A 12,904-nucleotide genomic window follows, 5' to 3' on the forward strand; every position below is an offset into this window, starting at 1 on the left:
GATACTGGGGAGAACATTATGAGTCTGTTATTAATAAATATGCAGCAGCATAGGCAGTGGAGGTAGCACTGATATAGTAGTAGTGGCAGAAGTTTGAATGCCTACAATGCCACGTGGCCTTCTAAGTGTCAGAAAAACATAATTTTCATGACAATCATAGGATATATGTTATCAACTCACTTTTATTTTTTTTTTCCATTTGGGGGTTAGAGGCATCAAGTGATGAAACAAATTGCCCAGAGTCACACGGCAACATCTGGGTACAGAGTTTGTGTTTGATTCAGCACAGAGTAAAAAGAGAAGTGGCCAAAGGTGGACATCTGATAAAGCATAGAAAGGATCTAGCAAGAAAGAAACCTAAGTAGTAGAAGGAAAAACCTAAGAGCATGTCGTCATAAAGGCTCCAGGAAGAGAAAGAAGAAGAAAGATTGTTAGTATGAAAATAGCTGCATTTATTGAGTGCTCTACATATGCCAAATGCTTTGATTACATTTTATCTTTTATTTTTGACCCTGTTTTATAGATAAGAAACTGAGGCTTATTATTATCAGTAGTAAAGAGAGGAGCTGGTGTTGCACCCAGGTCTTTTTTCTTTTTTACTGGGGTGTAGCCAATTAACAATGTTGTGATAGTTTCACATGAACAGTGAAGGAGACTCAGACATACATATACATGTATTCATTTTCCCCAAACTTTCCTCCTCTTCAGGCTGCCATATAACATTGAGCCAAGTTCCCCATGCCATACAGTATTTCCTTGTTGATTATCCATTTTAAATATAGCTGTGTTTACATGTCCACCCCAAACTTCCAAACTGTCCCATCCCTCCAGCAACAGAAAGTTCGTTCTCTAAGTCTGTGAGTCTGATTCTATTTTGTAAGTAATGAACCTCAGTCTCTAATTTCAAAGACCAAGTGCTCAATCTCTAAGCTGTCCTGCTTCCTAACAATATGAGGGTTTGTGGCAAATAGTGATCAACTTGGGAGGAACAGTAAATGTAGGAATCCAGCCCAAGAAGTACAGTAACTGAATAATAAGACTTTGGAAAAAAATATCGTCGAAGAAACAAATCAGGAAAACTTCCTAGGACTGAAGGACATGAATTTCTAAGTTAAAAGAGCCCATCAGAGTGCTGAGCACAATGGAGGAGAAAAAGATTTGTATCAAAGCATTTCATTGCAAACTTTTACAACTTAAGAAACCAAAGAGTTGGAGAACTTCCCACAGATGAAGGGAAAATGGGTTAATTAATAAAATTAGAGTGTTTTCAGATTTTTCAGTAAGAACAGTGAAAGGTAAAAGACAATTGAGTGCCATATCTATAAAATCTCAGGGAAAATTATTTCTAATCTAGTTTGTAATGCAGCCAAATTTTGAAGTGTGAGAATAGAATAAAGATATTTTCATGTATGCAGTGTCTCAAATTTACCTCTCATTCAGCCCTTCTCAGAGGCTTTTGAAGGTGTTAACCCACCAGAATGAGAGAATGTACCAACAAATAGAAAGACACAGGGTTTAGGAAATAAATTACCCAAGCCAAGTGAGGAATGGATAACAGTGAAGGGAAGTCCCTGGAGGACAGTTGTATACCAGGTGTAGAGAGCTGTCAGTCCAGAATGGAGCAGGTCAGTTTTCAGAATGGACATGGTCAAAAATTGGTTGCTCATGTGATAAATATGTTGTGGAGATTTATAAAATTGGATGAACTGGGAAATAATTGAGCATGAGTTAATAATGCATACATATTAGATAAAATGGGGATGTTTATTAAGGGTGTGTAAGCAGTTCCTCTTCATGCACCACACCCTTGTCATGGCACAGGGGCTCACATTACTCAGTGAAGCTGAGCCATGTTGTTCAGGGCCACCCAGGATGGATGGGTCACAGGGCAGAGTTCTGAAGGGTCTTAGTGAAGAGTTTTCTGGGTCCACTGAAGGAGGAAGTGGCAACCCACTCCAGTATTCTTGCCATGAGAACCCCATGGACAGTATGAAAAGGCAAAAAGATATGACACTGGAAATGGGCCCCTAGGTTGGAAGGTATCCAGTGTGCTACTGGGTAAGAGCAGAGGACTATTACTAACAGCTCCAGAAAGAATGAAGCTGCTGAGCCAAAGCGGAAACTATGCTTAGTTGTGGATGTGTCTGGTGGTGAAAGTAAAGTCCAGTGCTGTAAAGAACAATATTGCATAGGAACCTGAGATGTTAGGTCCGTGTATCAAAGTAAATTAGACATGGTCAAACAGGAGATGGCAAGATTGAACATTAACATCTTATGAATCAGTGAACTAAAATAGATGGGAATAGGTGAATTTAATTCAGATGACCATTATATCTACTACTGTGGGCAAGAATCCTTTAGAAGAAATGGAGTAGCCCTCATAGCCAAGAGAAGAGTATGAATGCAGTACTTGGGTGCAACCTCAAAAACGACAGGATGATCTCAGTTCATTTCCAAGGCAAACCATTCAACATTACAGTAATCTAAGTTTATCTCCCAACCACTGATGCCAGAGAAGCTGAAGTTGACTGGTTCTGTGAAGACTTAGAACACCTTTTAAAACTAATTCCAAAAAAGATAACCTTTTCATCAGAGGGGATTGGAGTGCAAAAGTAAGAAGTCAGGAGATACCTGGAATAACTGGCAAGTTTGGCCTTGAAGTTCAATATGAAGCGGGCAAAGACTAACAGAGAACATGCTGGTGATAACAAACACCCTTTTCCAACAACCCATGAGATGACTCTACACATGGACATCACCAGATGGTCAGTACCAAAATCAGATTGATTTTGTTTGCAGCCAGAGGTAGAGAAGCTCTATACAGTCAGCAAAAACAAGACCTGGAGCTGACTGGCTCAGATTATGAGCTCCCTATTGCAAAATTCAGGCTTAAATTGAAGAAAGTAGAGAAAACCACTAGGCCATTCAGATATGACCTAAATCAAATCTCTTATGATTATACAGTGGAAGTGACAAATAGATTTAAAGGATTAGATTTGGTAGACAGAATGCCTGAAGAACTATGGATGGAGGTTCATAACATTGTACAGCAAGCACTACCCAAAACCATCTCAAAGGAAAAAAAAAATGAAAGAAGGCAAAGTAGTTGTCTGAGGAAGCCTTACCAATAGCTGAGAAAAGGAGAGAAGTGAAAGGCAAAGGAGAAAGGGAAAGATAGACACAACTGAATGCAGAGTTCCAGAGAATAGCAAGGAGAGATAAGAAAGCCTTCTTCAATTAGCAACGCGAAGAACTAGAGCAAGACAATAGAATGGGAAAGACTGGAGATCTCTTCAAGAAAATCAGAGATACCAAGGGAACTTTTCGTGCAAAGTTGGGCACAATAAAGGAGAGAAATGGTATGGACCTAACAGAAGCAGGAGATATTAAGAAGTGGAAGAATACACTGAAGAACTATGCAAAAAAGATCTTCATGACCCAGATAACCATGATGGTATCATCCTCACCTAGAGTCAGACATTCTCGAATGCAGGGTCAAGTGGGCCTTGGGAAGCATCACTACGAACAAAGCTTGTGGAGGTGATGAAATTCCAGTTGAGCTATTTCAAATCCTAAAAGATGATGCTATGAAAGTGCTGCACTCAATATGCCAGCAAATTTGTAAAACTCAGCAGTGGCCACAGGACTGGAAAAAGTCAGTTTTCATTCCAATCCCAAAGAAAGGCAACGCCAAAGAATGCTTAAACTACTGCACAATTGCACTCATCTCACATGCTAGTAAAGTGAAGTGAAGTCGCTCAGTTGTGTCCGACTCTTTGCGACCCCATGGACTGTAGCTTACCAGGCTCCTCTGTCCATGGGATTTTCCAGGCAATGGTACTGGAGTGGATTGCCATTTCCTTAAGTAATGCTCAAAATTCTCCAAGCCAGGCTTCAATACTACGTGAACCTATGAACTTCTAGATGTTCAAGCTAGATTTAGAAAAGGCAGAGGAACCAGAGATCAAATTGCCAACGTGTGTTGGATCATTGAAAAAGCAAGAGAGTTCCAGAAAAACATCTATTTCTGCCTCATTGAGTATGCCAAAACCTTTGACTGTGTGGTACACAACAGACTGTGGAAAATTCAAGAGATTGGAATACCAGACCACCTGACCTGCCTCCTGAGAAATACGTATGCAGGTCAAGAAGCAACAGTTAGAACTGAACGTGGAAAAACAGACTGGTTCCAAATAGGAAAAGGAGTACGTCAAAGCTGTATGTTGTCACCCTGCTTATTTAACTTATATCCAGAGTACATCATGGCTGGGCTGGAGGAAGCACAAGTTGGAGTCAAGATAGCCGGGAGAAATATCAATAACCTCAGATATGCGGATGACACCACCCTATGGCAGAAAGTGAAGAAGAACTAAAGAGCCTCTTGATGAAAGTGAAAGAGGAGAGTGAAAAAGTTGGCTTAAAGCTCAACATTCAGAAAACTAAGCTCCTGGCATCTGGTCCCATAACTTCATGGCAAATAGATGGGGAAACAATGGAAACATGAGAGACTATTTTTTGAGGCTCCAGAATCACTGCAGATGGTGATTGCAGTCAGGAAATGAAAAGACACATGCTCCTTGGAAGAAAAGTTATGACCAACCTAGACAGCATATTAAAAAGCAGAGACATTACTTTGCCAGCAAAGGTCTGTCTAGTCAAAGCTATGGTTTTTCGAGTAGTCATGCATGGATGTGAGAGTTGTAGTATAAAGAAAGCTGAGCGCCAAAGAATTGATGCTTTTGAACTGAGGTGTTAGAGAAGACTCTTAAGAGTCCTTTGGACTGCAAGGAGATCCAACCAGTCCATCCTAAAGGGAATCAGTCCTGAATATTCATTGGAAGGACTGATGCTGAACCTGCAACTCTAGTACTGTGGCAACCTGATGTGAAGAACTGACTCCTTTCAAAAGACCCTGATGCTGGGAAAGATTGAAGGTGGGAGGAGAAGGGGATGACAGAGGATGAGATGGTTGGATGTCATCACCGACTCAATGGACATGAGTTTGAGTAAGCTCTGGGAATTGGAGATGGACAGGGAGTCCTGGTGTGCTGCAGTCCATGGGGTTGCAAGGAATTGTACACAACTGAACTAAATTGAACTGAATGTAAAAGTAAAATGTAAAAAAGTAAAACAGATTTTCCTTTTTTGGGCTCCAAAATCACTGGACAGTGACTGCAGCCATGAAATTAAAAGACTCGTGCTTCTTGGAAGGAAAGCTGTGACAGACAAACCTAGACAGTGTATTAAAAACCAGAGATAGCTTTTCATGAAGATGGCGCCGAAGGCGAGGAGGGAAGCCCCTGCCCCTCCTAAAGCTGAAGCCAAAGCAAAAGCTTTGAAGGCCAAGAAGGCAGTGTTGAAAGGTGTCCATAGCCACAAGAAAAAGAAGATCCGGACGTCACCCACCTTCCGGCGGCCCAAAACACTGCGGCTCAGGAGGCAGCCCAAATATCCTCGGAAGAGCGCCCCTAGGAGAAACAAACTTGACCACTATGCCATCATCAAATTCCCCCTCACCACCGAGTCAGCCATGAAGAAAATAGAAGACAACAACACACTGGTGTTCATTGTGGATGTCAAGGCCAACAAACACCAAATCAAACAGGCTGTAAAGAAGCTCTATGACATTGACGTGGCTAAGGTCAATACCCTGATCAGGCCTGATGGAGAGAAGAAGGCATATGTTCGACTGGCTCCTGACTATGATGCTTTGGATGTTGCCAACAAAATTGGGATCATCTAAACTGAGTCCAGCTGGCTAATTCCAAATATAAAAGTTTTCACTATAAAAAAAAAAAATAATAAAAAAAAAAAAAAAACCAGAGATATCACTTTGCTGACAAAGATCCATATACTCAAATCTGTGGCTTTTCAGTAGTCATGTACTGATGTGAGAGTTGGATCGTGGATCATAAACAGAACTGTTTGTTGAAGAATTGATGCTTTTGAATTCTGGTATTGAAGACTCTTGAGAGTACCTTGGGCAGCAAGGAAGGAGTTTAAACCAGTCAATCCTTAACGAGATCAACCCTGAATATTCATTGGAAGAACTGATGCTGAAGTGAAGCTCCAATACTTTGGCCATCTGATGTGAAGAGCTGTTTCATTGGAAAAGACTCTGTTGCTGGGCCAGATGGAAGGCCAGTGCAGAGGGCTTTAGTTAAATGGTTTGACAGCATCACTGACTCAATGGGCATGAATTGGAGCACACTTCGGGCAATAGTGGAAGACAGAGGACCTGAATAACAACAGCAACAATGTAAAATGTTGGGCTAAGGGACTGTGAAGAAAGCTGAGCACCAAAGAATTGATGCTTTTGAACTGTGGTGTTGGAAGAGACTCTTGAGAGTCCCTTGGACTGCAAGGAGATCCAACCAGTCCATTCTAAAGGAGATTGGTCCTGGGTGTTCTTTGGAAGGAATGATGCTAAAACTCTTGGCCACCTTGTGCAAAGAGTTGACTCATTGGAAAAGACTCTGATGCTGGGAGGGATTGGGGGCAGGAGGAGAAGGGGGTGACAGAGGATGAGGTGGCTGGATGGCATCACTGACTGGATGGACATGAGTTTGAGTGAACTCCGGGAGTTGGTGATGGACAGGGAGGCCTGGTGTGCTGCAATTCATGGGGTCGCAAAGAGTCGGACACGACTGAGTGACTGAACTGAACTGAAGGGAGTAAAAGTAAACACAGCCAGTTTATAGAACCGCTGTGACTTAAGTTACATAGTCATGTTAATGTATATACTGAATCTTGATGTGACCAAAAGTATGTTTTAATTAGGTAGGAGTGGTGAAATGTAAGAGATGTGGGCATGTTACGGTAGGCAAGGCATGGATGGTGTGGGTGATGGGGAAGAGAACTAAATTGTCCTGTTTCATAGAGGTCAGTAGATAAATTATTTAAAACTTTCTTTTTTGTCATAGGCCTCATATAGCTGATAAACATAGTGGGAGTAAGGGGAAGTAACAGTGATGAATCAGACATTAGCTGAAGGAAAGCCTGGTTTTCTTATTCCTGTGTCTGTGTGTTATGTGTACCTTTGAAAGCTATTTGCAAAGTTCTGTTTATATGTTCCTGAAGTTTTCAGAGTGACCTTAAAAAATGTCCAGACTTCTGTCTTATAGGAGAGGTGTAAGGGGTGGTATGATTATAGTGATGGTGGTTTTCAGCATGCTTGACAGCTGAGGTGGTTTTGGTGTTGATTCTTTTTTTTTTTAATTTATTTTTTAAAAGTTTTTTGGCTTTATGGCATGTAGGATTTTAGATTCCTGACCAGGGATTGAACCCTGCCCCCTGCATTGAAAGTACAAAGTCTTAACCATGGGACTGCCAGGCAAGTCCCCTGGTGGTCAGCCATCCATGGGGTCGCACAGAGTCCAACACGACTGAAGCGACTTAGCAGCAGCAGCATATGAAAAATGACATTGGGAAACTAACTACCATTTTGTTTCTGGTCCTTTATCAAGATAAATCTCCAGAGTATTGCTTTGTATCTTTGTGCTGCTTTGTAAGTTCTATATTCAGTTCTTCTAGTTCACCGATTTTCCTCTTTATGGGTGGTTGTAACCTGTTTAACTCTCTATCTCCCCCCTCCTTCTCATTCCTGGTTTTTTCCTTGCTCATTCCTGTTTTTTTCCTTGCTCATTTAAGATACTTTCTTTTATTGCTTTCAGCATTTTAGACGTACTTAATTTATATTCTGTATTTGGTAAGTCTAGTAGTCGAAGTACTTCTTGATCTAATTCTGTGTTTATTTAATTTGTCATTATTATTAGTATTATGATTATTTTTGACCACTGCAAGATCTTAGTTCCCTGATCAGGGGTCCTTTCCCCAGTTGAAGTGTGAAGTCTTAACCACTGGACTGGTAGAGAAGTCTTCAGTTGTTGTTCTTTGAGCTTTGTTTCCTGTGTGCATTGTATTTTTAAATTGTGACCTTTTTTCCATCTGTGTCTACTTTGGTGGTTTGATTGAGCATTTTTAATTACAGAGATTTTAAGAGCAGTTATGTGAACAGGAGTTAGTGTGGACATTTGGAAATTTGAGGTTGTGGGCCCAGTTTTAGCAGGATGTATATTGCATATGATAAGATAGGATCTGCATTTTAAAGATCATTTGAGTACTTAGCAAACTGCTTTATTTTTTAATGCCTTCATGTGCTCTAAATAGGGAGGGAGTTTTCCCCTAGATGTCTTGATGTCAGCATGATTTGGCTAATTGAATATGTATTGTATTTACTGGTTATTACTTGCTCATTTATTTTATATGTAACTTACTCTTCATTGCACAGACATCTGTTGAGTATCTGCTTTATGGTAGACACAGTCTTTGGTACTAGGGATATATACATAGTCTTTGGTACTTGTATCTTGTACTAAGATACAATACACAGTATCTTCTTTTGGGGAAGTCAAGTAGCAGTTGAAACTGAGAAAAACCTTCTTGAGAACTTACAAATTTCTCCATAAAATAACAAAGACCAGTTTATGATGCAGACAATGCTTGACAGCTCTCCTTAGTTGTGGCATATGAGATCTAGTTCCCTGAGCAGGCATAGAACCTGGGCCCCCTGCATTGGGAGCACAGTCTTAGCCCCTGGACCACACGGAAAGTCTTTTTTTTTTTTTTTTAAAGTTAGGAGATTTGATTAGAGGTGAGGAGAGTTGTCAAGCATTGTCTGCATCATAAACTGGTCTTTGTTATTTTATGGAGAAATTTGTTCTAACCTAAATTTTATGTTGTTTTATATACAATATAACGCTAATTTTATTTAAAACACATAAAGTATGGAAGAAAATATATCCAATATTAATGGTACTGATCTGGAATTTTTTTTTTTTTGTGGCTGTGCTGCGAGGCTTGTGAAATCTTAATTCCAGGGATTGAATCTGGGCCCTTGGCAGTGAGGCACTGAGTTCTAATTGCTGGACCACCTGGAATTCCCTGACCTGAACCTGAAAATTTTTAAATTTTATTCTGTTTGTTTGACTCTACTGGATCTTCATTGCTACACACTGGCTTTCTTTAGTTGTCGTGAGGGGAGGATACTCTTTAGTTGTGATGCATGGGCTTCTCATTGTAGTGGCTTCTCTTGTTGAGGATCACAGGGTCCAGAGGGTGAGAGCTTAGTAGTTGTGGCACACGGACTTAGTTGCTCTATGAAATGTGGAATCTCTTGGACCAGGGATCGAACCTGTGTCCCTGCATTGGTCAGTGGATTCTTAACCACTGGATCATCAAGGAAGTCCTAACCTGAATTTTTAAAATAACTTTTTTTCAGACATAATTTACCTCCTATACAATTCACCCATTTAAAATATATAATTGAATGGTTTTTAGTATATTCACAGGCATGTGCAACCATCATCATAGACAATTTTAGAACATTTTCATCACTGCAGAAAGAAACCTAGTGCCCTTTAGCTGCCATCACATCCTATTCCTACATCCTCCCCAGTCCTACGTAATCATTAATCAGCTTTTTGTCTCTAAGTAATGCCTATTCTAGACATCTCTTGTAAATAGGATCATTATATGTGGTATTTTGTGGCGGGTTTCCTTTACTTGGTATAGACTATAGCTAGTTCATTCTGTTTTTAGCTGTGACCTATTTTTTAAAATGCAAATTTAATTAAAACTGCTTATACTATTGAACTAAGCTTTTTTTGGATATTGGACTAAAATAGGTTTCTATTTTAGTCACTTGTCTTAGTTAAAATATAAATATTTACAACTATATCTTCAACTTAATTATATCCTGTATTACTCAAAAAACAAGATTTATATTTTAAGAGAATAGCCTACTTGTTAAACAAAAGGCTTCTTTGAATATCTTACTTCTTGGCATTGCTTTAACATACGATCAAAATGCTATTTTAATAGCAGTGAAAAAATAATAACATGATTTAAAAGCATTTGACTCTGAGCTGCAAGTCAAGTGATACATTTTCTAATTTAATTAAATGCTGTTCTTTTAGGCCTTTGGAGCATTAATTTTATTTTCTGGTTCTGCTATTTACTTATATTTTCCTAATATACTAACTTTGTTTTTTCTCAATTACATGTGTCCTCCATCCTCTCAAAAGCAAAAACAAGTGCAGTATGATGTCTCTACTAATGCAACTTCCTGGCTTTAAGTTTTATTAAATATTTTACTTTTATTTTGTGATTTATAGCTGTGTATCAAGCCACCATAAAACTTAATGACTTAAAATAATTATCTTAGTACATCTGTAGATTCTTTGAATCAGAAATTTGGACAGAGCTTTATGAGGAGAGCTTGTCTCTGCTTCATATTCATAATGCTTTTGAAGCTGAGAAATGGAGACCTTTCATCTAAGGCCTTGAGTTATTTGAGAGTGTATCTACACTCATGTCTGGTGGTTGATGATGGGACCTTAGAGAAGCTGTTAGCCAGAATACATACCTACACTTGGCCTTTCCATGTGGTCTCTGTGTGGACTAGTTTAGGCTTCTTAAGAGCATGGTGCCTGGGTTCCAAGAGGGAGCCTCAGTAACGACGTTCAATGTACACTATTGGTTGAGGTAGTCAGACAGGTCTGCTCAGGTTCAAGAGCACAAGACAGAGACTCTCCCACTCAATGGGAAGATACGGGATAAGCAGTGTGGCTTTAATTGTGCCTCTCCCTCCTCCGCCTCCACCCCGATGGATATGTTGAAGCCCTAAGCCCCATTAACTCAGAATGCAGTCTTGTTTGGAAATAGGTTTGTTGCATATATAATTAGGGGAGAATGCCATAGAATGTTGGAGGCTAAATTGAAGTGCTTGAAGTGCTGCAGCTACAAGCCAGGAAATGACAAGGGTTGTTGCCAAAGCACCAGAAGCTAGGAAGGGACATAGAAGGGTTCTCCCTGTAGATTTTAGAGGGAGAATAATCTTCCTGTTGCCTCGATTTTGGATTTTTAGCCTTCAGAACAGTGAGACAACAAATATCTGTTGCTCTAAGCCACCCAGGTTGTGGTACTTTGTTAAGGAAGCCCTAGAAATTAATATAGGACATCTTTAAAAAATACAGTTTGCTGCAATGTTGTAAGATAGCTTTTTTCTCTCCATTTGTATTTGGCAGTGGTTTTGCCCATCTACACTTTTATGTTAATATATCCAATGAAAACTTAACAGGAGGGGCTATTTTAATAGTCATCAGCCTAGTTTATCTGCTAACATTTTTTGTTGAATGAGTACAAAACATAAAAGATTGTCAGTGTATATAGCTGCAAAAAGAAGTTGGAATGGGACTTAGATTCATTGAAATGTAATGTTAATAAAAATTTATTAAGGGAATATTAATTTTGAGTGCCTACTATTCACATAATCTTGTTCTTTTTTTGTTTTTGAAGTATAGTTGACTTACTGTATATATATTGTTTTACATGTACAGCATAGTGATTCAATATTTTTGTAGCTTATACTCCATTATAGTTTATTACAAGATAATAGGTATAATTACCTGTGCTATACAGTATATCCTTGTTGCTTATCTATTTTATATGTAGTATTGATAGTTTGTATATTGGATGTTAGTCTGGTACCCTTAATTTGTCCTCCCCTTCTTCCTCCCTTTTAGTGACTACAAGTTTGTTTTCTATATCTGTGAGTCTGTTTCAGTTTTGCAAATATATTCATTTGTATTATTTTTTAGATTGCACATATAAAGGATAAATATAGTATTTGTTTTTCTCTGACTGATTTCATTAAGCATAATATTCTGTATGTCCATCCGCTGCAAATGGCAGTATTTCATTTGTTTTTAATCCTTAGTCCATTTCCTTCACCCCTTCCTCACCCACACCCCCACACATCTTCTTAATCCAGTTATGTGTTGATGGGCACTTGGGTTGCTTCCACCTGTTTGCTGTTGTAAATAGTGCTGCTGTGAATCCTGGGTTGATGCATCTTTTCGAATTATGTGTTTTTGTTTTTTTAAGATACTGAGTTGGCAAAAAAATTGAGTCAGGTTTTTCCATAACATCTTAGAAAAACCCAGAAGAACTTTTTGACCAATTCAGTATATACCCAGGAGTGGAATTGCTCAATCATATGGTAGTTCAACATTCAACAACTCAAACGTTCAAAAAAGTAAGACCTTGGTATCTGGTCCCATCACTTCATGGCAAACAGATGGGGAAACAGTGACAAATTATTTCCTTGGGCTCCAAAATCACTGCACATGTTGACTGCAGCCATGAAATTAAAAGACACTTGCTCCTTGGAAGAAAAGCTATGACTAACCTAGACAGGGTATTAAAAAGCAGAGACATTACTTAGCCGACAAAGTAATGCAGAGACATTACTATGCCAGCATAGTCAAAGCTATGGTTTTTCCAGTAGTCATGTATGGATGTGAGAGTTGGACCATAAAGAAAGCTGAGTGCTGAAGAATTGATGCTTTTGAACTGTGGTGTTGGGGAAGACTCTTGAGTCCCTTGGTCTTGAAGGAAATCAAACCACTCAATCCTAAAAGAAATTAGTCCTGAATATTCATTGGAAGGACTGATGCTGAAGCTGAAGCTCCAATACTTTGGCCGCCTGATGTGACTCATTAGAGTTAACTCACAAGAGCTGAGTCATTAGAAAAGACGCTGATGCTGGGAAAGGTTGAGGGCAGGAGGAGAAGGGGATGACAGAGGATGAGATGGTTGGATAGCATCACTGACTCAATGGACATGAGTTTGAGCAAGCTCCGGGAGTTGGTGATGGACAGGGAATCCTGGCATGCTGCAGTCCCTGGGGTTGCAAAGAGTCAGACATGACTGAGCGACTGAACTGAACTGACCTGAACTGACTTGTATCACTGATTCTGTTCATCATGCCTATTGTCTTGCTGTTCACACTGTTTGCACTGTTTGCTGAACCCAGGATAGGCAAGGCTCGAGCTAAGAGACT

At 39.5% G+C, this 12,904-nt stretch overlaps 2 protein-coding genes across 10 annotated transcripts in view; both read left to right on the top strand.

Annotated features, from left to right (window-relative positions):
* Positions 1–12,904, top strand: part of EVI5 (ecotropic viral integration site 5) — a 226,152-nt gene that overhangs the window by 37,954 nt on the left and 175,294 nt on the right. The gene's annotated exons all lie outside the window — the stretch shown is intronic.
* On the top strand, positions 5,262–5,799 carry LOC120856859 (60S ribosomal protein L23a-like). Its single transcript, XM_040232314.1, has one exon. The coding sequence runs from the start codon at positions 5,267–5,269 to the stop codon at positions 5,741–5,743; it is 477 nt and encodes a 158-aa protein (XP_040088248.1). The 5' UTR covers positions 5,262–5,266; the 3' UTR covers positions 5,744–5,799.

This window comes from Oryx dammah, unplaced genomic scaffold, assembly GCF_014754425.2.
Source record: "Oryx dammah isolate SB20612 unplaced genomic scaffold, SCBI_Odam_1.1 HiC_scaffold_28, whole genome shotgun sequence".
Taxonomy (NCBI): Eukaryota; Metazoa; Chordata; class Mammalia; order Artiodactyla; family Bovidae; genus Oryx; species Oryx dammah.